This window comes from Balaenoptera musculus, chromosome 1 (assembly GCF_009873245.2).
Source record: "Balaenoptera musculus isolate JJ_BM4_2016_0621 chromosome 1, mBalMus1.pri.v3, whole genome shotgun sequence".
Lineage (NCBI taxonomy): Eukaryota > Metazoa > Chordata > Mammalia > Artiodactyla > Balaenopteridae > Balaenoptera > Balaenoptera musculus.
Genome location: NC_045785.1, coordinates 119,233,671 through 119,257,604, shown reverse-complemented (window position 1 = coordinate 119,257,604; position 23,934 = coordinate 119,233,671). Strand labels below are relative to the sequence as shown.

At 40.9% G+C, this 23,934-nt stretch overlaps 1 protein-coding gene across 2 annotated transcripts in view; it reads right to left on the bottom strand.

The window, feature by feature from the left end:
* The window catches only part of DDR2 (discoidin domain receptor tyrosine kinase 2), a 160,308-nt gene that overhangs the window by 44,945 nt on the left and 91,429 nt on the right, over window positions 1–23,934 (bottom strand). For both annotated transcript variants that reach the window (XM_036858894.1, XM_036858885.1), the window contains exon 3: window positions 17,146–17,254. In XM_036858894.1, coding sequence (XP_036714789.1) covers window positions 17,146–17,227 — 82 coding nt within the window. In that variant the 5' untranslated portion in view covers window positions 17,228–17,254. The remainder of the gene's footprint in view (window positions 1–17,145; window positions 17,255–23,934) is intronic.

Below are 23,934 nucleotides of genomic sequence, written 5' to 3'. Positions count from 1 at the left end.
AAACATTGATCGAAAACAGAAGGTAAACCTTTGAGATAGATATAGATCAGGAATAAGAAGAAAGTTGAGTAAAATATAGTCTCCCTACAAAGCTCATTCCCTAGCTTTTTCCATTTCAGCCAACTCCATTCTTCCAATGACTTGAGCCAAAAATCTTGAGGCCCATCCTTGACTCCTTTCATACTTCATATCCAGTCCATCAGGTGATAGTAAATCCTATTAGCTACTCTAAAAATATTCCTGTATCCCACCTACCTTTTGCAAATATTGTGCTACCAATCTAGGCAGATTCACTGTCCCCTATCACCAAGAAGAGAACAAGAACCTCCTACTGGCCTGCTTTTGTCCCATGTATCTACTAAAATGTAAATCAGATCATGTAACTCTTCTGCTCAAAGCACTCCATTAACTTCCCATCTCACTCATAATAAAATTCAAAATCCTTACACATCATCTGTGCCCTGAGTGTCCTGGACCTCGTTTCCACCCTACCCTTCCTGTCAGCCATGCTGGCCTCTTTGCTGTTCTTCTAGCACACTGTGTGCTTCTTCTTCAGAAATCTGCATTTATTGTTGAAGTATTTAATTTAATAACATAATAACCTTCGTAGGGTGGAGGAAAGAGAATTGGAATACCACATTTCCCTTTTTTTTTTCACATGCTAACATCTTTACAAATCTGAGTGCATCTTGCAAGCAAATAGTGAGTCATAGATAGTTTTGTTTTGTTTTGTTTTTTCCTTAGAGGCACAGAAAGTAATGATACATCTTAGAGTCAGCAGTTTCTTAAATTCGATGAAATATGGTAAGAATAGCATCCATTTAGAAGCATTTATCAAGTGCAGGCAACGAGATAAGAATTCTGTCACTCATTATTTCAAGTTTCCCACTTATTACCCATTTTACTAGTAAGAGTTTATATAACTGCCCAAGACCTTTCACTGAGGAAATACTAACTCAGATTAGAATCTGACTCTAGAGGCTGTGACCTCACTAAACTATACAACCTCTGAAAATCAAGTGATTTCAAATTCATTCCTGGCTCTTCCACTTAAACCAGCGGTCCCCAACATTTTTGGCACCAGGGACCGGTTTGATGGAAGACAATTTTTCCATGGATGAGGGGCAGGGAGGGGGTGGGGCGTGGGGGGTAGGGGGAATGGTTCAGGCGGTAATGCAACCAATGGTTCAGGCAGTAATGCGAGCAATGGGGAGCAATGGAGAGCGAGCAGCAGATGAAGCTTTGCTCACTCACCCACTGCTCACCTCCTGCCGTGCGGCCCAGTTCCTAACAGGCCGCGGACCGGTGCCGGTCCGAGGTCTGGGGGTTGGGGACCCCTGATTTAAACTATGCAGGATCTGAGCAAACTCCACACATCCTCTTTAGATCCCAGTTTCTTCCTGTGGAGAACAAGGGAGTCAGAGTAGACGCTCTCTAAGGCAGTGTTTCTCAAAAGCCAGTCCATGGACCAATTACTTTAGAATCACTTGGGGATGTTCTAGAATACATATTTATGAGCCTCCTCTTAGAGATTTGTTTTTGGCATATCTGAAGCTGAGCCCAGGAACCTACATATTTCTAAAGTCTCCCGGGTGATTCTGCTGTGCAACCACACTGCTCCCAGATCCCTCCCAGCCTGGACCCAGGATGATCCTCTGGGACTCCGCCAGACAGCCAGAGAAATCCTCATTCACAGTCCCACTGGGCTTTCATTCCTGGCTATCATGTATCTCTAGTCACTGAGCCATGAGTGTAATGAGAACTGCTTCCTGGAACATCTAAAGTAAACCAGAAATGGGGAAGGAGGGTTGCACGGGGTGAATCATGATCTTGTTGCAAAGAACTTCCCCACCAAGGCGCTGCTTATCCTGGGAACAGCAACCTAGAAGTTTCAACAGAGATGTTGCTGCTGTAGCTGCCTTCATGGAACATTTCAGTTCCATTATATTTCCCGGGCTCAGGGATCCTTTCTATTTTGTGTTCTAACTAAAGTTTTACAAGAATTTACCCTGTTTAACAGAGAAAGAGGGAGCGAGAGAGACTGAGATCCCACACAGGATACTCTCCTGGGTGTAAAGGACTATCAGCTCCCTCCCGAAGGCTCTGTTCTCCTTATCTATCGCTGTGGTAGAGCCGTGGTCCTCAAAGTATGCTCCCAGGACCAGCAGCATCGCCATCACCCAGGAACTTGTTAGAAATGCAAATTCTCAGTCTCCATCCCAGTCCTACTGGATCAGACACTCTGGGGATGGGGCCCAGCAAAGTATGGTGTCGCCAGCCCTCCAGGTGACTCTGATGCACAATCAAGTTTGATAATTAGAGGACCCAGGGGAGAAGATGAGGCTTCAGCTCTCCACATAAAAAAATGCAAATGTGTCAGAGCTCCCCTCGTCCTCATCCCCTCCAGCCCTTCCATCACACCGAAGCATCACACAGAAGGGTTTAAGTCCATTGTGTGTAGACAGCAGAGTGGCAACAACATTGATGAAAACTATAAGGGCTCTCCCTGAGTCAGGAGCAGGGTCTCTGAACCTCTGCCTGTAGATGGATATAGTGTTATTGGAGAGGAGGAATTCAGGATGATAGGTGACATGTTACCTCTGCTAAGAGGCAATCAAGGGGTGAGATGTAAACTTGGCCTCTGAGAATCACTGGGCCCATCAGTAAATCCCACAAATTTATCACCTGCAAATTTCTTAAGTCCAGCTATTTCTCTCCTTCCCCACACCTCCTATGCAGGGCCCAACCTCCACCATCTCACATATGGACAACTATAATGCCTTCTAGCTCTTCTTCCTGGTTCCCCTATTGTCCCTTCTCCATATAGTAGCACAGGTGAACTTCCTAAAGTCTTATCCTAACATAAACCTTCTAACAGCTTCTCATTCTTCTCAGGATAATGTGGCCTCATCTTGGGACATCCCAGATCTTTGCTCTCTATATCCCAGCACACTGGTCTTATTTCAACTTCACAACGACCCAAAGTACCTTCCAGCCTCGAGGTCTCTCTAAACATGATGCACCCTTTGCCTGAAATGTTCTTCCTTTCCCCTCCTTTACCTACTAACTCCTGCTCATCCTCCAGCTCTCAGACCACGCCTCCCTTAGGGAATTCCTCTGAGCCCCCAGCTAAATTAGAAATCTCTGTTAAATGCTTATAACGCACTGCTTTTCCTTTATAGCACCTTTCACACTTGTAGAACAAATAATTGTTTAATTTCAGTCTCCCCACTAAACAGTACATGTTTTGAGGGCAGGATCCTGTCTATCTTTCTCTCTGTTGTCTCTCTAGTTTCTAGTAGGGTGTCTGGCGTTAACTGAGTCCTCAATAAATATCTGTTGAAAAAGTGGTAAAAGAAGAGTTTTATGTTGTTTATTATTACAGAACTTAAAAACAAAGACCTGGGAAGTCAGAGAAGGATAGCCCCTACTAATGACATTTAACCAGGCAGCAGACATCTGAGACTTCCTTGTAAGCCTGGGCCATTACATATTTTATTGCAACCTATCATGGATTTATTCATGGATTTATTCATGGATTTGTTCATGGATTTATTTAACAAGTATATTTATTTAATGACTATTTGTGTATTTATTTAACAAATAAGGTTCTGCTATGTGTAAGGTACTATTCTGAAGATACAGTAGTGAACAAGATAGAGAAAATGATTTATCTCATGGACCTTACTTTCTGGTAGGGGAGACAGACAAAAGGCAATAGATTTTCAACAATCAAATAGGCAATCAGGGCTTCCCTGGTGGTGCAGTGGTTAAGAATCTGCCTGTCAATGCAGGGGACACGGGTTCGAGCCCTGTTCAGGGAAGAGCCCACATGCCACGGAGCACCTAAGCTTGTGTGCCACAACTACTGAGCCTGCGCTCTAGTGCCCAAGAGCCACAACTACTGAGCTCGCGTGCCACAACTACTGAGCCTGTGTGCCACAACTACTGAAGCCCACGTGCCTAGAGCCCCTGCTCCACAACAAAAGAAGCCACGGCAATGAGAAGCCCACACACTGCAAGGAAGAGTAGCTCCTGCTAGCTGCAACTAGAGAAAGCCCGCGCGCAGCAATGGAGACCCAATACAGCCCAAAATAAATAAATAAAATAAATAAGTTTAAAAAAAATAGGCAATCAAATTGTCTATTTGACTATAGCTCTTATTAGCTATTACTATTTCAGGTAGTGTGACAAAACTATGGAAAACACTAAAACATGGTATGAGGATAAAAGTGATGGTGGGGAAAATGGGGGGTTCTTTTAGGTAACAACCTTCACCAGAGAGTTTCCATTTTACTTGTGCTTGTTTACCTGCTTATTGAAACTGTAAGCAATTTTGAGAATAGTAATCATATCAGATTCTTTCTTTTCCCCCTCACCATCTGCCAACACAGAGCACCATTAGATGCTCAACACACATTTGGCAAATAAATAAGTAGACAAAGAGGTAGAGAGATGGGTAGATGGACAGAAGGATGAATGCAAGGATGGATGAATGGAGACTGTGAACTTAACCACAAGTTGAATTCTTCAGAGCATGTGCTGCAACTGATTCATTTCTCTGCCCCCGAACCTCCCAAAGTGCCTGGCCACAAAAGATACTCAGCCCATGTTTGCTGAAAAAAATACCCTGCTCAGTTGCATTTCCCCGACAAGGGTCAAGGTTTGTCAGAGTGAGCGCCATCTTGTTCCCAGCTCACAGCCATCTCCAGAGGAGAGTGAGAAGCAGGGATGCTCTTTCAAGGGCTTTGTGGGCATTTGCATGAAAGGAAGAGAAGTTCTGACATGAATATTAGTCAGTGGAGGATCCCCAGCTCAAGCTAGAATAAGGCTCTGGGCCACAAGTGTTACAAACCCTCTTCAGACAATGGAGTGGGGCTGGAGGTCTAGAAGTTGAGACCAAGGAATATAAGGATGAGGAAAGGGAATTCAGAGACAAGAGCCAGCAAAGCAGCCATTAGGCAAAGTGTCTTGATGAATCAGTATTGCCAGGGGCCTCAGAGAAAGGACACAGGAAAATAGACAAGATGATCTTGGATGGCCTTTCTCATCCTAGTGGGTCTTTGGAACCAGGATGAACCTTGGCCCAGGGCAGCCAACGTGGCACTTCTTAGCAGTACCAATGTGGTTTTCCTATTGAATATGACTATTTTTGGTAAACTCCTTCTGTGGAAGGGATCCCAGCCAATAGCAAAGACTCAGAATTGCCAAGTAGGCCCAAGTCCTAATTGTCAGGTCCCCTTAATTTCCCCCAAGCCTACCTCATTGTTTATCAGAGCCCATCCATCTGCCTCTGAGCTCCACATTATGAAATATAAAGCAGCATGAAAAGGCAGAAAATAGCAAGGGAAGCAAGAGACCCTGCAGCAAAGAAGTATCACCTGATTTTGCCTGCTGAGTTGTCTTGGTGGTTTCCTGATGCCTCCACTATCCACCAGTCTCCTGGACAGAGAAGCCAACTCACTTTTCCAGTTTCTCAGAGTGGAAAACTACCAGTACTGGCTGCTACATGCCCAGGCGGGAGCTTGGTCCATCCTGAGCTCTGGTAGGACCTGGCAGGCAGGCTGAGGAGAAGCAGCGGACACCAGGCCCCAGCTTCCAAGAATTATTTTCACACTGTGCTGCCAAAGTGGAGAGCCTGAAAGGGCTGCTTGTTCCATGATGTTTACCATCTCACTGTTAGCTCCAGACCACAGGCCCCCATCAATGAGTGTCCTATATGCAGCTTCCAAGAAAACACACACACGACACACAGAAGGCCTGAGGCACGAAGAGCTGACAGCTGGGCCTCTCTGGGCACAGGCAAGGTAAGACTGACGGGGGTGGGGTGCAGTTATTAGGGTCAACCAGGGGACCCAAGACAGTCTCTGGCCTAAAGGAACATTTGCAACCATAAAACTTTAGAGCCAGGACTTTAGGAAACCAATCCCTTCAACGGCTCCATGTTAAATATCAGAATCTCTGAGGCCCAGAAATGTGAATTGACTTACTCAGGGATGCACAGCTGACTAGGGTAATCAGGACTGAAATTCAGATCCCCTGATCCCTGGTTCCTCTTTCTTCAAGCTCAGGCTGCCATGACCTAGTTTTTTCAGCTCCAGAGAGGACAAGGTGATCCAGTTAAAGAAGCTGTTATTTGGGCCCCTTCTCTCCATAAGCTCTACCTAGCAGGCTACTTCAGACTGGTTCACTGTGCAGGTAAATATCTACATAAAGGGATCTTGCTAGGTGCCAAGAAAAATTATCTGGGTTCCTCTAGGTACAATGAAGTTATTTTGCCAAGACCTCTTTTGCCCAAGTCTAAATTCCCCTTAGGAACAGTTCTTTAGAATTGTAGTTTTCCTAAAAGTCCAAAGTATTTTCCAGAAACAGTTATTGCAGAGCTCCAGAATAGGGGTCCCCAAGTTATACTGGATTTCCGGGTACTGAGATGAGGGTCAGACAAGATATGTTCTTCTTCCTGGTTAACAAGGTCAGCGAAAGACTCGTAGTAAAATAGTGTGTTCATTCCCTCAACAGGGAGGTAGGTTGAAGACACAGCTGGGTAGCCATGAGTCAGGAGTTGAGAAGAAAGCCGCGGCATAGTTTGGAATCAAAACAGGTCTATGCTTAAAACTTGATTCTGCCATTTCCAAATTGCGGGACCCCCAAGACAAGTTACTAAGCCTCTACGAACCTCAACTTCCTAGTTTTTTAATAATCCTGCCAAGCAGGGTTGTTGTGGAGATTTAATATAATGTATGCAAAGAACTTAGCACACTTCCTGGAAGGCAATAGGGCTCAGTAAATGATATCTAGGAGAAGGAGAGGGGATATTACATTCACGTTTTCTTCAGCAATTAAAAGATTTTATGGCCTTAGGAAGATTAATTAAACTTTAAGCCTCTCAGTTTAACAGTAATAATAGTACTTGTTTATAAGAATGTTGTAAGGAAATATGAGTTATATATGTCAAGTACTTAGATAGTAATGTTTAGAACAGAGTAATGCTTAGAACAGTAACATTTAATAAAGGTTAGGTGTTATTTATTTTCTTAACTATTTTTACTCTGATTCATTCTAAAAAAAAAAAAAGATTGGAATCGACTTCCAAAGCTGTATAAGATATTAAGTAAATAAATAAACAAACAAACAAGTGGAAAAATGTGGGTAAGGGGAAAGAGAACAGGGACAATAAGATAAGATGGAGCTAAGGTTTATATCCAAAATATTACATTTGGTTCTATACCTTTTGCTGGTGATGGGCCTCAAATTTGTCTCTGAGCTTCCTACTAGCCAATTCGAAAAGCAAAGCATAATCAGTTAATATGAATCACAACGGCAACGAGATAAAAGTTAACTTTTTATTTCTGTTTCCAGGTGGCATGGAGTAGCTTGCAGTAACCCTCCCCCTGAGGATAACTGGAAGAACTGAATAAAATTCACAGATCATCTACTTGAAGGCATCTGATTGCTGCTGAGGTAGTGAGAACAGAGAAACTGAAGCTTCAGAGAAGGGAGAATCTGACAGGTGGCATAACTTCTGTAGTCATGTGTAGCCCTTTGTCAACTGGAGGCAAGGGCAAGAGGCTGATTCTGGGCTTTGCACTGGTTAGAGGGTCACTAGAGGACAAAATCTAAGAGCTTTTGAAGTAGACCTGGGATCCTTCTAGCAGGCGGCTTTTTTCTTGCTCAGCACATTTGCCAAATGATGGGGCTGTGTAGAGATGCAGTGGAGAAACCTAAGGAGAAACCCTCTGAAGGGCTGAACTGAGTTTTTGAGTCTGACAAAACAAAGATTAGAGTTCAGGACCCACCAGGAAGAGAGGCCACAGAGAAAACACAAGAGTTTTTAAAAAGCACTGAATAACCAAGAATCCAATCTTATACCCTTACCAATTGCCCAGAGTGAAGAAATTCTACCCTACCAAGTAAAGGCAGATCCAGCTGCTTTCACTGTTGGCCAATCTGGACTTCGGGTTCACCTCCTCTTAAGAAAATCAAAGATGCAAACACATTTCTAAAGAGAAGACCAACCCAGCCTCACAGAGAAGTGGGCCAAGTCAATTTCAGGACATCTTAATGGTTATAAATAAAGAAAAATTTGTTTGAATTTACCCCAGTATTTGTAAATTTCTTACTCTTGGCACTTCAAGAGAGGAATTTAGATTCATCCTCATAAAAGAAATTAAGGATTAATTTTACTTAATCAAGAAACACAACCAGTAGCCATAGATATGCCATGTCGTTGTTGCTGTTATCATTAGTAGTTGTAGCAGTAGTAGTAGTAGTAGTAGCAGTAGCAGCACTAGTAGTATAGTAGTAGTAGCAGTAGGATAGCCATCCATCACTATTGAGCAAGTTCCTCAATAAGAAAAGCTATGGTGGGCTTCCCTGGTGGCGCAGTGGTTGAGAATCTGCTTGCCAATGCAGGGGACACGGGTTCGAGCCCTGGTCTGGGAGGATCCCACATGCCGCGGAGCGGCTGGGCCCGTGAGCCACAATTACTGAGCCTGCGCGTCTGGAGCCTGTGCTCCGCAACAAGAGAGGCCGCGATAGTGAGAGGCCCGCGCACCGCGATGAAGAGTGGCCCCCGCTTGCCGCAACTAGAGAAAGCCCTCGCCCAGAAACGAAGACCCAACACAGCCAAAAATAAATAAATTTAAAAAAAAGAAAAAGAAAAGCTATGGCAAAGTCCTAAGTATTGGTCTAACCTACTAAAAACAAACTAATATTATAGCTTTCTCAAGGTGGTTTTAGCCTGTTCCCATAGCCAGGGCTTCTCTTATGCCAGGATGAACCATTTCTTAAGTTAGCAATGCTTATACATAGAACATACTCTTCATTGTTAGACCTTATATATTGACGACAGCTTACAGCACCCAAAAGATTAAATCTGAATCCCTCCCTTGAAAAGTCAAGAGTAAAAGCTTTACACGTATTTGGGTAAACTTAAGCACATTTTTCTTTATTTATAACCACTAAAATACTCTGCCCACAGGCCAAAGGAGGGAGACCTTAAGCTTTTAGGAATAAACAGAGGCTGCACTCTACCTCTGCAAGGCGAAGGGCTCTCTCAGCCCTCGGACATCAGAGGCTGGACCTCTTTACTGCACATTAGTAGCTGCAGCTCAGGGAACTTCAGTCTATTATCCTTCTACTTTGCACTCCCGTCATTTAAAGGGATGATATCATATGGCCTCTTCTCAGCTTCTGAACATCTTTGTGAGATCAAGTCTCACATGGCATAATTTAGATCCATTTTTGTAGAAAAAACAGAGAAGCCTGGGAGCTTCTTAACTTCCCTTCCTTCCTGCCTTCTTTTTATTCCTTAAATATTTATTGATTGCCTCTATAAGCCAAGCACTGTGATAGGTGTCCGTCATGAGGACACAAGAGATCGACACCACACCAAATAAGACAATAGCCAAAGTCATAAACATCTGTGAAGCAGGAAAAAAAGAAGTTGCATACTTTTTAACAACTCACCACCTCCCACTTAAGTCCCCCCCGCTCCAAAACCCTCATTGTTTTGAATGTCTTAACTTTTGCTTTACTTTACTGTGTATGTGTCCAAACCACTGAAAAATTCTGGGAGGGCTATCTTACCACATCCATGCTCTTCAGAGGCCTGTTGGCTAAGACCAAGAGCTAAGTCAACAATCACACTATTCTCCCCAGAAAAAATACACCGTCATGGATATGCTCAGCCTGGGCACACGGCCCTGAATCCCTTGGAATTAGGATGGCCGGAGTTCAGGGCTGTTAGAAACCCCTATTCTCCAAAGGTAATTTGAGTCTCTCTTGGAGACCACAAGGGATGATAATAGTCACTAATGAACACTTTTTCTCTTTCCTCCTCCATCATCTGCTTGATAGAAACTATTGTTTTATAGTGTTTGGGTTATTTTAATTTCCTTCTCTTCCAAAAGTAACAAATCACAACCCTTGATATTTGCATATAACTTTCCAAAGCCCATTGACTTCATTATCTCATTTGGTCTCCCTATAGTAACCCTGTGAAGTGCAGAAAGCAGAGTTTATTCTTCCCATTTTATAAGGGAGCAAAGTGAGGTGCAGAGATTTAACTAAAGTCACTAAGCTAGATAGTGACAGAGCTGGAACTAGAATCTAGATCTCTCAGTTGCCGTGGTCTCTTCACCATCTTTGTTGTCCTCACACTCTGCTGTCAGCGCATACTCTCCACGCTGTCTATAATATGACCTCAGGGTCAAGAAGAAACACCAATTTAGGGGACAATCTAGAAAGAGGGCCCAGAGAAGCTTATTGCTTGTTTAGATTTTAGAATGTCCTGATCCCAGATTTGTTGAAATCTTACAGCAAAAGGAATGTGCATCCTGGGAGGGAAGACATTGGCACAGCCTTTCGTTATCACTGAGTGAAGGCAAAGCCTTTGATCGGAAAGCACTTGTCACATACTGAGGATCCTAAAAATCATGTGGTTCCTGTTTTTGGCAACACCTTGACCTCATCTTTGTCCTATGACCCCTCAGTGACAACCACTTCCAGCCTCTTGTTTTTCTATTTGTGGCTCTGTGCCTTTACTTGAGCTCAGTGCTCTCCCTTCCTCTTTTCACTGAGACTGGCAAATTCCTTTATCTCTGGGTCACACTCATACCTTCACCATCTCAGCCAGCATGACATTGGAGACTTGATGTGATTGGGTAGCACAAACATTCAGTGAGTCTAACACTCCAGGAGGCGGTAGAGCACAGAGGTCAAGAATGTGCTCCCCGGAGGAGGATCACATCCCAGCTCTGCTACTTGGCTAGGTCTATAATCTTGAGTTACCTAATGTTTCTGGGCCTCAATTTCCCCTCGGTGAAACTGGAATAACAATACCACCTACTTCATAAGATGATTGTGAAGATTAAATTTGTTGATGCCACTTAGAATGGTACCAGGAATATATTAAGTGCTCATTAAATATTAGTTGGTATTCTTCTTCAAAATTTGCATTCTCTTTTCCCCCATTTGGCACAATTAAGAGTGCTTAAGGGGCAAATGAGTTCCTGTTATCCCCAGAGAAAGATCCTTTTACTGGCAGGAAGGATACCAAAGGCCACCCTGAGGCTAGACTCGATCAACAAACATACAAGCAAGAAAGAGCCAATCTGGGCAGCAGCTAGCATTGCTCACTTACGAGAAATTCAACCCAGGAGGTGCCTTCCCAGGGCCCTGCTCAAGCCATATAAAGTACACACGTACACATACATACAAACACACAGCCTTAGCACCTCAGGCCTGATTTCAGAAACCTGGAACTAGCACCACATTCTGATTAACAGTTGAGGCCCCATAAACCCTCTCAGCACATCTCTGGAGAAAATGAATAATGAGAACCCTGGGAAACAAAAATGATTTTTCAGTATGGAAATGTGTGTAGGTAATGTAGCAGGTATCAGCCTTGGTGGGGGACGAGGGAGTGGGGAGAAGGGGGCAACTCTGTGCAAAAAGCACCAGAGCATCTCCAGTACTTTGGTTTCTTTGCAAGGGTGAGTTGGTCCGGAAGGGCTTCTAGCTCTAGCCTTGCTTGCTGAGTGTGCTAACAAGATCGAGGTTCCAAGTGTGACCTCTATAAGATCCTGTTGTCTTACCCTATTCCTTGGCTTCAGGCTGTCCCTCAAACCCAAATTACCTCTCACCCCTATAAATGTACATCAGAAGTCACAGAAAGGAAACCATGAGGCTGCCCAGCTACACATGATTATTAGAGAAAGATCATTTCCTCAGATGGCTCCCAGAGGAGTGGGTAGTCTGGTGGAAGAAACCTGGGGTCCCTGCTTTGCCATTAACTATGTGTGCAGTCATGGACAAATCATTCACCCCCTTTGACGCCCAGTTCCTTTATCTGTAAGATGAGAAGGAAGGACTTAAATATTTCTAAGGTTCATTGCAGCATGAATAGCCTAGGATTCTAGGTCCCTAGACCCTAAGAACTCACTGAATGCAGGACTGATGCTGGAAAGAATAAAACCACAGGGATGAACCGAAAACCAATTTGGAGCCAGTAGAACTCCTCTCTGAATCTCAAACCCTTAATGTCTTTGTTCCTCCTTTCAAAGTGGGAACATTCCAGATACCAAAGGAGGACTCCCCCACCCCAGAGCTCTGAACTGCTAGCAAGTTGCCTGCTTCCTATGCGGGGAAAATCTAGGATGGAAATGGGAAGTCCCAGCATTGCCTTGCCCTGGCTCTGTACCATGGATCCTAAATGCCTGGGTTGCCTGTTGGGGAGAAGAGGTGTTTCTCCCTTTTCCAACCACAAGTAGTTGTCACAAGCCAAGTCAGGAGAGTGGAGCCAATTGCCCCTGTGCTCTTCACATACAGCAGTTATCTAGATGGCTGAGTGAGTCCTCAGGACTTCAGGTTTTCAGGACTAGGTTTTCAGGATAATCAGGTTACTTCTATTTCTTCCTCCTACCTGGAACTCCACAAGGTTCTGGACCCTTAATGGCCACTGAAACACTGGTTTTATACATTCTGGAGGAGCCTGACCCTGGTGACTGATGAAACAACTTCAATAGCCAGGCGTATTCTTGTACTTCATCATGGAGTCTAGAGGTGTCCATTTCCCATGGAGGTAGCCTCGGCTCTCCTATTAAGTCCAGTAGCCCCAGCCCAAGTTAAGAAAGAGGGTTCTTGACCCACGGACCCTACCGGAGGATGGCAAACTGCCCTATTGGGTCCTTCGCTCATCACCCTGCATGTGTACTCTCCCTCCCTCCCAGCCATTGCTTGTGCTATTTCTTCTGTCTAAAAGGTTTCCTCTTGGACCCACCTCTAGAGAAAAAGATGCCCTAGGGAAGGTGGCTTCTAGTACTATGAAGCTCCTGCAGGCTAGGCTGGGGCGGGGTTTCTGGACTCAACTTCTCACTAGGGAGCATTTTAGGATTTACATTGTAAAAATATTCATCAGCTATCTCCTATGTGCTTAGCCTTAAAGGCAAGATTCTTCTGAAGTTCAGGCTTTAGATCCTTGAGCCTGGGAAGTGGCAGGGAGCTGGGGACAAATGGTCTTTCTTACAAAGAATAGCCATGCAAGTTCAGGGACCCCGTTTCCAAGCCCAAAGCCTAGCAATATCTTCCAATATGGGCAGTAAAGTTCCCATACCACTAAATCATAGTAGGTTTGTGACAAAGGATCTCATACATTATCTAATCCTACTTCATTTTACTACTGGTGAAAGGATTAAGAAAGTACAAAGGAAAATATAATGACTTAGTGTTATGCAACTAATTTAAGACCAAGCCAAGGGAAGCAACCTAAATGTCTTTCAACAGATGAATGGATCAAGAAGATGTGGTGTATATATACAATGGAATACTACTCAACCATAAAAAATAATGAAATTTTGCCATTTCACCAACATGAATGGAACTGGAGGGCATTATGCTAAGTGAAATAAGTCAGACAAAGACAAATACTGTATGATATCATTTATATGTGGAATCTAAAAAATACAACAAACTAGTGAATATAATGAGAAAGAAGCAGACTCACAGATATGAAGAACAAACTAGTGGTTACCAGAGGGGAGAGAGAAGCAGGGAGGGGCAATACCAGAGGGGAGAGTAGGGGATTAAAAGGTGCAAACTATTAGGTATAAAACAAGCTACAAGGATATACTGTACAAAATGGGGAATATAGGCACTATTTTATAATAACTATAAATGGAGTATAACCTTAAAAAATTGTGAATCCCTACATTGTACACCTATAATATTGTACAGCAACTACACTTCAATTAAATGAAAAAAAAAAAAAAAAAAACCAAGCCGGGATTGTAACTAGGATTGTTCTCAAAATAATTTTCTAAGTGAGTTAAATATTATTTTCCAAATGAACTGCAAATCATTCATTAGAATGTTCTAATAATATCCAAATCATTTGATGATTTGTAGAAATGTTGTTCAGAAATTGTTGGTATGATTCTTTGATGCAGATGCCAATAGCTAAATGATTCTCCTGAGACAAGATGTTGACAGAGGGAACTGCCTCAAACTTTTCCAATGACTTCCTCCTTGAACTGACAGTCAGTAGGTCCCAATCCCTGATGCACTGTTGCAGCTAGAAGAGGGCTAGGCACACTTTTCACACTTCAAGACTATGTACACACACCTGTATGTCAGTATTTCCCATGTGGACTTGCAAACCTTCCACAGCAGCCCATAGTGACAATACCAGTTTCAACACTGCCACTACTGGAAATGCTACTAACATCACCTGACCCACTACCTGCTTTGCTGCCACTGTCAAAACTCCAGTGCTTCAGAGCAGTGAGCCACCAGCCCAACTGCCCTCATGCCTTGACCTGTATCACACTAGCACTACTCTGCAGCCTCCATGGGGGTGGCAACTGTAGGACACTTATGATCTCAGTTGTAGAGAATTTCTCTAAATAGCAACATTATTCTCCCTCTGTTGGCTTCTGCTTCTTTGTCTAGATTGATATTTTTAAATATTCAATATCCTTATTATGAATAAGTCATACTAAGACAGAAGGCTCACTGACCAATGGCCATGGTGAAATCTTCAAAATGAGCTTAAATCAGTGTTTGTTTTAGACTTTATATATTAATTGAATTTAATACTTAGCCCAGTTACTATTTGCCAAACAATATTTACACTTAATAATCCATTAAAACATATTTCAATATTTTAACAATAGATTGTATATAAGATTTGTTTACAACCCAATTCTCCTGACTTAACTCCAACATTTCATCTATTTATACCAAATGGCCAGCCTGTGGGGAAAATCTAACTGGCCAAGAATTTACTCTATTACTTTCAGTCCTTCGGTGACACCAATAAGGACTTCTGAAAAGTCATCCTTAAATCAACATGCATTTATTATGTACCTACTCTGAGTTCATCAGTGTGTGCGAGCCCTAAGCCTCCATGAGCCCCAAGCTTTGTGACTAGACTCACTGCTTCTCATTGCTTGTCTCCAGCTTAACTTGGTAAAATACCAGAAATGGTAGAGGGAAGTATTATCCCCTCAACATACCTCAAATATTCCATGTTCCTATAAAGATCTTTGCAAGTCAAGACCTTTATTTCTTTTTCCTTGGCAGAAAGAGCCGGTAGAAATAGTTGATGCCAGGAATGGGGGAAAATGTTTTAAAGATAACTGCTTGCTGTCTTCAAACAGCCTGTTTTCTGTTCCAGGGCTACAGCAATGTTGTCAAACACAGATGGCTAGCTCTTTTGGTTTAGTCATTTAAATAGCCTCATGTCATACCAGTCTCTATGAGTGTGCCAAGCACCAAAACATCCTACCATTCTGTGCATTCACAGCAACTCTTCCTTGGAGACCAAAGCAGGGAGAATGACACTGGGCTTGGTAAATGTAGTAGGAGGCAACCAGACTTCAACTAGGTGAGAGGAATACAAAGCAGAAAAATGAAAGAATGGTGTCAAAGTTCAGATCTGAGATGCACCAACTAAGCTTATTATAAGAAAGTAATAAGGTGAGAATTTCACAAATGTACACTCATGCTATATGAAGAAGAGGAAATGAAAATGCCCTCAGGAATCCAAATATAGAATGAAGCCACTGGAATGCTCATACACTGCCATGGGGTGTTATATTGGTAAAATCACTTTGGAAAACTCTTTGGCCACATGTAGAAAAACAGATTATATGAAACATATAAGTCACTTCTAGGTATATACTCAAGTCTTTTGACTTGAGTATATACCTCTATCAAAAGACCTTTACAAGAAGGGTTACAGGAGCTTTATTCATAATGAGCTCAAACTGGAAATGATCCAAATTCCCATCCACAGTAGACTGAATAAATAAAATATTCAAATAAAATAATAATATACAACAATGGAAACATTCACCAACTGCATGCAATGATATGGATGAATATCATGAACAAAATATTGAATGAAAGAAGCCAGACACAAAAGATGACTCCACTTATATAAAGTACAAAAACAGGAAGAATGAATTTATGTTGTTAGAAAACAAAATAATGACTACCCTTGGGGTGAGGGTGGGGAAAAGTGACTGAAAGAGAGTGTGAGGAGAGCTTCTGAAGTGCTGGTACAGTTCTGTTTCTTAATCTGGATACTGCTTAGATGGATGTGCTCAGTTTGTAAAATTCATCAAATTGAGCACTTATGCTATATCTACTTTCCTATATTTATATTTGTGGCAAAATGAAAAAAATGACTTCAGCCCTTCACACTGCCCCTCCCTGAAGGTATTCAGACCTTCCCTGTGTAATTTTTTGTGCTCTCCACTCTGACTCTGGGCTTGGCCACGTGACTTGCTTTGGACAATGATATCTCAGAGAATATGACTCAAGCACTGGCTTGAAACATGCTACATGTTTCCCTTTCTGCTCTAGCTGCTGTGCAATTTCCATTAAAACATATCTATACTAATCTGCTGGAAGAGAGCACAGCAAAGTTGCCCCAGTTGTCAGAGCTAAGGCCATCCTCAATGAGCCAATAACCAGCTTACTCCCAGATATGTGCATGAATCCAGAAGAGACCAGAAGAATAGTCCAACAAAGACCAGACTAAATCACCAATTTTGCATAAGTTGTTATGCGGCATTACTATGGTAATAGACAAGTGATACAATTGTATACTTCAATTTAAAGTTAAAATATACGTGTAATTTTAAAAATTGGGGGAAGGGGACTAACATACCTATTTTTGAGCATGGCCACACTCTGTAGGAAAGAGAAACTGCCTGAGATCCTACAAGACCAGGGTCCCCAAAGCATAACATGACATCCAAGTAAAATACAGGCCTCAGACAGCCAAACATAACTAGAAAACCAACCTGCAGAATTTCTCCAAGCCATCTAAAAATTCTCTCCTTCGGTATCCCAGAAGATGAAGAAGCAAATGTTTGCTTCTTCCACTTCCCATTTTTAAAAGTTTTCCTTTTATTCTACCCTACTCCATATAAGAAGCCCTTTCACAATATTCAACATGTCATAGAGAGAGTATAGTAATTTCTGTTCCTGCTATGGCCAGGTTTCACCATGGAGGGAAAAAAAAGGAGAGAGGAATGACCTTTTGGGCCCCTTAGCAGTGCCTTTCCCAAGATGAACATTGATGGGCTTGAGTGTTCAGCTGTCTTCCAGCGTGGGGCTGAGCAATGGCTGTGTTACCTGGGTTAACCTGAGCTTTTGCAGAACTCAAGATAGGCAGCAGCAGGAGCAGCACCAAGGGCATTCTGGGAATCAGGATCATCTCAGAAGATGGTGTTGGAACTGGAGCCTGCAGCCCACCAAAAATGCAGGAAAACAAGAAAGACAAGGAGAGGAAATGAGTGAGGCAGTTACTTTCGACATGAATGAACACAGCTTGCATCTATGTGTTCTTACAGTGTTTATTTCTATATTCAGAACTTTAAATCACGGATTTTAATACTTGAATGGGACATTCAATAGTCACATACTATAAGAACTTTCAGACTCTGGGACATTCAATAGTTATGTAATATAAGAATTTTCAAACTCTGTTAGATCATATACTCATGGAATTAAAATTAGCCAAACTATAGGTGGGTAACAAAGTTTTAGTAAGATAAATACTTACCCAAATTGTGAATGGTGATAAAGTAAAACTTACATTTACAATGTTTTCATAATTTTAAGATTGATTCCAGTATTAAACCAAGAAAAACATTCAATGACGTTAATGTGTTTGCCTTTCAAAAGATGTAAGGTCAATATTCATCCTAATTTATTAGCTCTGGAATGATACCTGAAATTCTGTATTTTTAAGCTCCCCCAGAATAATCCATGTTATTAATGGATTAGAGTTGAGATATCAGCGTGAACTCACATTTAGCTTAATAGAGATATAGATGGTCACATATGGAAATATTTATAGATATGTGTACACACAGGTTAGTACACACACACATATATCTATCTCCTTGCTATATAAGCTAAGAGGGCCTAGAAGCAATGACACCCCAATAGCAATGAGCAAACCTAGTACCCAGATCTTGACTTCTAATACCATTCTCCAATAAAAGCAACCAGGGTTCCTTGGAGAAACTGCTAATTCCAGGACTGGGGCAGGAAATATGATGATCTTGGAGAATCTTTTAGTGCCAGATGAGCCTGGAGAATCTTTTAGTGCCCCAAATTGAGAAAGCATACACAAAAATGATGGGGATATGGCAAAGGAACACGGAGCCAACAGAAGGAGTTTCCAGTGGCCAAAGCTGGAACAACTTAAGCAACAAAATGAATAAAGTAGTATTGGATTATAACTCAAGATATAAAATAAATATTTACAAGTCCATGTTGATATAAATAAATGATTGAATAAACAAATGGAGGAGAATAGACAAATTTCTCATGCAAAAGAATTCTAAATAATTTATGTAGATACTCTCTACTCTTAAAGAGGTGGTGCATAACCACCCCTCTCACTTCCCCACCCCCGACTCCTTAAGTGTGAGCTGCACACAGTGACTTTCTTCAAAGAGTATAGTATGGAAATGGAGAAGGTAATTTTTCAGTAGACAAACATGACAAACGCTACCTCAAGCCAGATGATCAAGGTTAGCATCAACTTTGATAAGTCACACTGATAGTATGTATCCTTGATATGATGTGATGAGAATGGCACTTAGCCTCTGTGGTCTTTTTCCCAAAAACCCATTACTCCAGCCTAATCATGAGAAACACATCAGACAAATCCCAATTGAGGGAAATTCTACAAAATTCCTGATACATAATCCTCAAAACTGTCATGGTCACCCAAGACTAGGAAGTCTGGGAAACCGACACAGCTAAGGGAGACAAAGAAGACAGGACGACTAAATGTAATGTGACATCCTGGATGGGGTCCTGGAACAGAAAAAGGACATTTGGGGAAAACTGAGGAAATCTGAATAAAGTAGAGACTTTAGTTAATAATGATGTGTCAATATTGGTTCATTAACTACGACATATGTACTACACTAATGTAAGATGTTAATAATAGGGGAAACTGGGTAGTGGGTAAATAGGAAATCTATGTACCATCTTTGCAATGATTCTGTAAATATAACACTGTTCAAGAATAAAGTTTATTTAAAAAAGAAAGTCTCTTCCAGGTAACACTAATAGTCAACAGACACTGGATTCACTGTTAGAAAAAATATGTAAAACAAAATTATAAAGGGAGACAAAATCCCTTTAAGCTTGAGTGATCAGAAAAGGTTTCATGAGGAAATCAGCATCTGATCAGATTCTTGAAGGATGAATAAGATTTTAATGGGCAATAATGGGAATAGAGTAAATAATAGGATGACATAGCTAAGACACTTTTTTGAGGAAATAGGAGCTTTCTATGATGTTTTCTAGGCAGTAGAACTCTGACCCACCCAAAGTGGTAAGAAAAAAACATAGGTATTCAGATAGTTCTGCCTGAAGGGGATGGTGCCAAAAACTAATCAAACACAAAAGACTAAAGGGGCATCATGGTAGGGGGCAGGGGCAAGTGATCCACAGACAACAAAAGGGTGATGACCATAATTTCATGGCATTGATTTGGAGAGATAAAATATGTCTCAGTGCCTACTCACTGCCAGCAGCAGGAACACTGTGTTTCTATAAATGAGTCCACAAACAAACATGCTCAGAAAAGAAACACACAGGCAGACCTTGGAGACATTGATCTTGGCTGTAGTCTAGCACTAACCCATGACCATGATCCAGGATGTCCTTCTACAAAGATCTGAGCTCCTTGTGAGCAGCCATTCAGCCTTGCGAGCACTGCCTTGGGTAACCACCCTCTCTTAGCAGCCTTTTGAAGAAGAGTGCTACAATTCTCTTTCATGACACCTTCCTTGTGGGTTCTTGGCCATTACTTTCTCCCCTCCATGACCTTCCCCAGTGGTTCCTTCTTCAAGGACTGTCTCCTACACCTCATTCCCTTCACACACTGAATTTCCTTCTATTAGATCCTCCATAACATTGTTATAAAATTACCCGTTTAATCATTAGCTTCAAAATGACTCATTCTTGTATCTCCAAAAGAATACATTATATCTCGTACAAAGGAGGTGCTCAAAAACAGTTTTTAACTGAACTAAGGATTCACAAGTTGCTCCAAAAGTGTTGACTGAATTTTCTTTTGGAAACACTTACTTGGTTGCAGGCTGTGAATCTCCAATATCAGTGATTATTTCTGCTTTGTTTGCTTAAAATTAGGGTGTCCAGCAGCTAACAAACACAAAAGAACCATTAACAAACCTAGGAGTACTATAACTATACCATGGATATCTAACACGTGCCAAGGACTATCTCATGTAATATTCACAGTAACCCAATGAGGTTTGCTTTCATCAGTAAGGTAATTGAGGAGGAAGAGGTTAAAACTGATCTGGTTACACAGCTGATAGGCACCAAAACTCATACATGAACCCAGGGTTTGTATTGCTCTAAAATCCACTTAGGTCCTTTTGTTGCTGTTTATTTTGTTTTTCTCTTTGTTTGTCATTATACTACACTCTCCTTTTTTTTTAACATCTTTATTGGAGTATAATTGCTTTACAATGGTGTGTTAGTTTCTGCTTTATAACAAAGTGAATCAGTGATACATACACATATGTTCCCATATCTCTTCCCTCTTGCGTCTCCTTCCCTCCCACTCTCCCTATCCCACCCCTCTAGGTGGTCACAAACCACTGAGCTGATCTCCCTGTGCTATGCAGCTGCTTCCCACTAGCTATCTATTTTACGTTTGGTAGTGTATATATGTCCATGCCACTCTCTCACTTTGTCACAGCTTACCCTTCCCCCTCCCTATATCCTCAAGTCCATTCTCTAGTAGGTCTGTGTCTTTATTCCCGTCTTACCCCTAGGTTCTTCGTGACCTTTTTTTTTTTTTTTTCCTTAGATTCTATATATATGTGTTAGCATACGGTATTTGTTTTTCTCTTTCTGACTTACTTCACTCTGTATGACAGACTCTAGGTCCAACCACCTCACTACAAATAACTCAATTTCGTTTCTTTTTATGGCTGAGTAATATTCCATTGTGTATATATGCCACATCTTCTTTATCCATTCATCTGTTGATGGACACTTAGGTTGCTTCCATGTCCTGGCTATTGTAAATAGAGCTGCAATGAACATTTTGGTACATGACTCTTTTTGAATTATGGTTTTCTCAGGGTATATGCCCAGTAGTGGGATTGCTGGGTCATATGGTACAGCCACTATGGAGAACAGTATAGAGGTTCCTTAAAAAACTACACTTTCCTTTGATCTGGCCTCTGCTACGTCACCAGAGCTACACTCCTGCTCAACATTTCTATTTAGCTACTTTCAGACTTCTATCATTTTTTTCTTTCATTTCCTACCACCTCAGGGCCTCTGTTAAAAAGTTTCATTCCTCTCTTCATCTGGTTCAAATCTCCATTCAATGGTTACTTCCTCAGTGAAATATTCTCTTACCCCCTTGATTGTACAGGCACTGAAAGAATCTTATAATTCTTCTACGTAGAAATGATCATAGTTTATAATTGTATATTCGTAGTTGTGGTTGTCTTATTAATGTCTGCACCCCCATAAGCTCCATGTTTATTTTACTCACCATTGCATTCCCAGCACTTACCAGAGTGCTGGATAAATAGTTGCAGAATGAATTAATGATTGTCTTGAGCCACATATTCAGTGATTGTATCTGGCTATTCCAAATTCCATACCCTAAAAGGAAGTATCTCCAAAGTTTGTAATAAATAGACATCACCGTTTACTGCCTCTTTGAATGAATTTTTTCCAAAGGTTCAATATTTAAGCAATGTGACGTGAATAGAATCCATAAACATACATGGAAGAATTTCAAGAAGACTAAAGGTCCTTCTCTACCCACTTCTTTGGTTAACAGTGCAAATTCCTTTGAAAAAAATTTATTCAAACCTTAAAAATAAAAATAAAAAGTCATTGGCCTTCATTCATTCGTTCAGCAACTATTTTCTGAAAGTCTATTAGGTGCTGTTCTAGGTGCTAAAAAAGGCAGTGAAGACCCCTGTCATCATGGAGCTTATAATACACAAGCAAACAAATAAATAAATAAGAAACCTAAAAAGATATACATGCCATGAAGACAATAAAATGCTGTAATGTGATGGAGAATGGATGAGGGCTATTTCAGGTAAGGTGGTCAGGAAAGGCCTCCCTAAATACAGGATTGACAAAGAAATAGATAAATAGAACAATGAAGAGAATAGACAATACTCATATACACAAGAAAAAACTCATATATAAGTGGGAACTTTCTATATGAGAAAAGGGGCATTTAGAGTCAGTGAAAAGTTTCAGATGATTCAATAGCATTTTCAAAAACAAATAAAGGTATCTTCATATCTCACACAAAAATAAAGAGCCCAAAATGTAAAAATAGAACTATAAAATTATTTTTGGAAAATATTGAAAATCTGCTGTGAGCTAAAGGAAAACCTGCATAAATGAGACATAGAAAGCAAAATCCACAAATGAAAAGAATGATAAATTTTTTCATCAAAATTCAAAACATCTTTGAGGTAAATGACATCATAAACTTAATAGACAAACAACAGGCTAAGATAAATATTTGAAATTTTAGAACAAAACAATGTGTATGTATTTTTCTGGTATAAATAAATAACCTCTATAAATCATTTTTTTAAAAACCACTAGAAAAATGGGCCAAATCAATAAAAAGCATTTAACGGAGGAAAAATATAATGCCAGTAAACATCTAAAAGCACTCAACCTCACTAGAATCAGAAAGACAAACATTAAAGCAGTAGTTGAATACCAATTTTATCCATCAGATTGGCAAAAATTTTGTGTGAAACTATGAAATTTGGCAGTAGTGTGGAGAAATAGATACTCTCATACTCTGCCACTGGGTATACAAATTAAAAGATACTTAAAACATATATATAGACTCTGATCCATACATTCCACTTATAATTTACCCTAGGGAAAGATTTACATATGTGCACAATGAGGTAGGCACAAAGAAGTACTTTGCAATATTTTTAAAAATTTTATTTTATTAAGGTAAGAACAATTAATATGACCTTCCCTCAACAAATTTTTATTTTTTTCTTTTTATTTTTTTAAATTTTTAAATTTAATTTTATTTATTTTTTTTATACAGCAGGTTCTTTTTAGTCATCAATTTTATACACATCAGTGTATACATGTCAATCCCAATCGCACAATTCATCACACCACCCCCCTCACCCCTCCGCCGCTTTCCCCCCTTGGTGTCCTTATGTTTGTTCTCTACATCTGTGTCTCAATTTCTGCCCTGCAGACCGGTTCATCTGTACCATTTTTCTAGGTTCCACATATATGCGTTAATATACGATATTTGTTTTTCTCTTTCTGACTTACTTCACTCTGTATGACAGTCTCTAGATCCATCCACGTCTCAAAAAATGACCCAATTTCATTCCTTTTTATGGCTGAGTAATATTCCATTGTATATATGTACCACATCTTCTTTATCCATTTGTCTGTCGATGGGCATTTAGGTAGCTTCCATGACCTGGCTACTGTAAATAGTGCTGCAATGAACATTGGGGTGCATGTGTCTTTTTGAATTATGGTTTTCTCTGGGTACATGCCCAGTAGTGGGATTGCTGGATCATATGGTAGTTCCATTTTTAGTTTTTTAAGGAACCTCCATACTGTTCTCCATAGTGGTTGTATCAATTTACATTCCCACCAACAGTGCAAGAGGGTTCCCTTTTCTCCACACCCCCTCCAGCATTTGTTGTTTGTAGATTTTCTGATGATGCCCATTCTAACTGGTGTGAGGTGATACCTCATTGTAGCTTTGATTTGCATTTCTCTAATAAATAATGATATTGAGCATCTTTTCATGTGCTTCTTGGCCATCTGTATGTCTTCTTTGGAGAAATGTCTATTTAGGTCTTCTGCCCATTTTTGGATTGG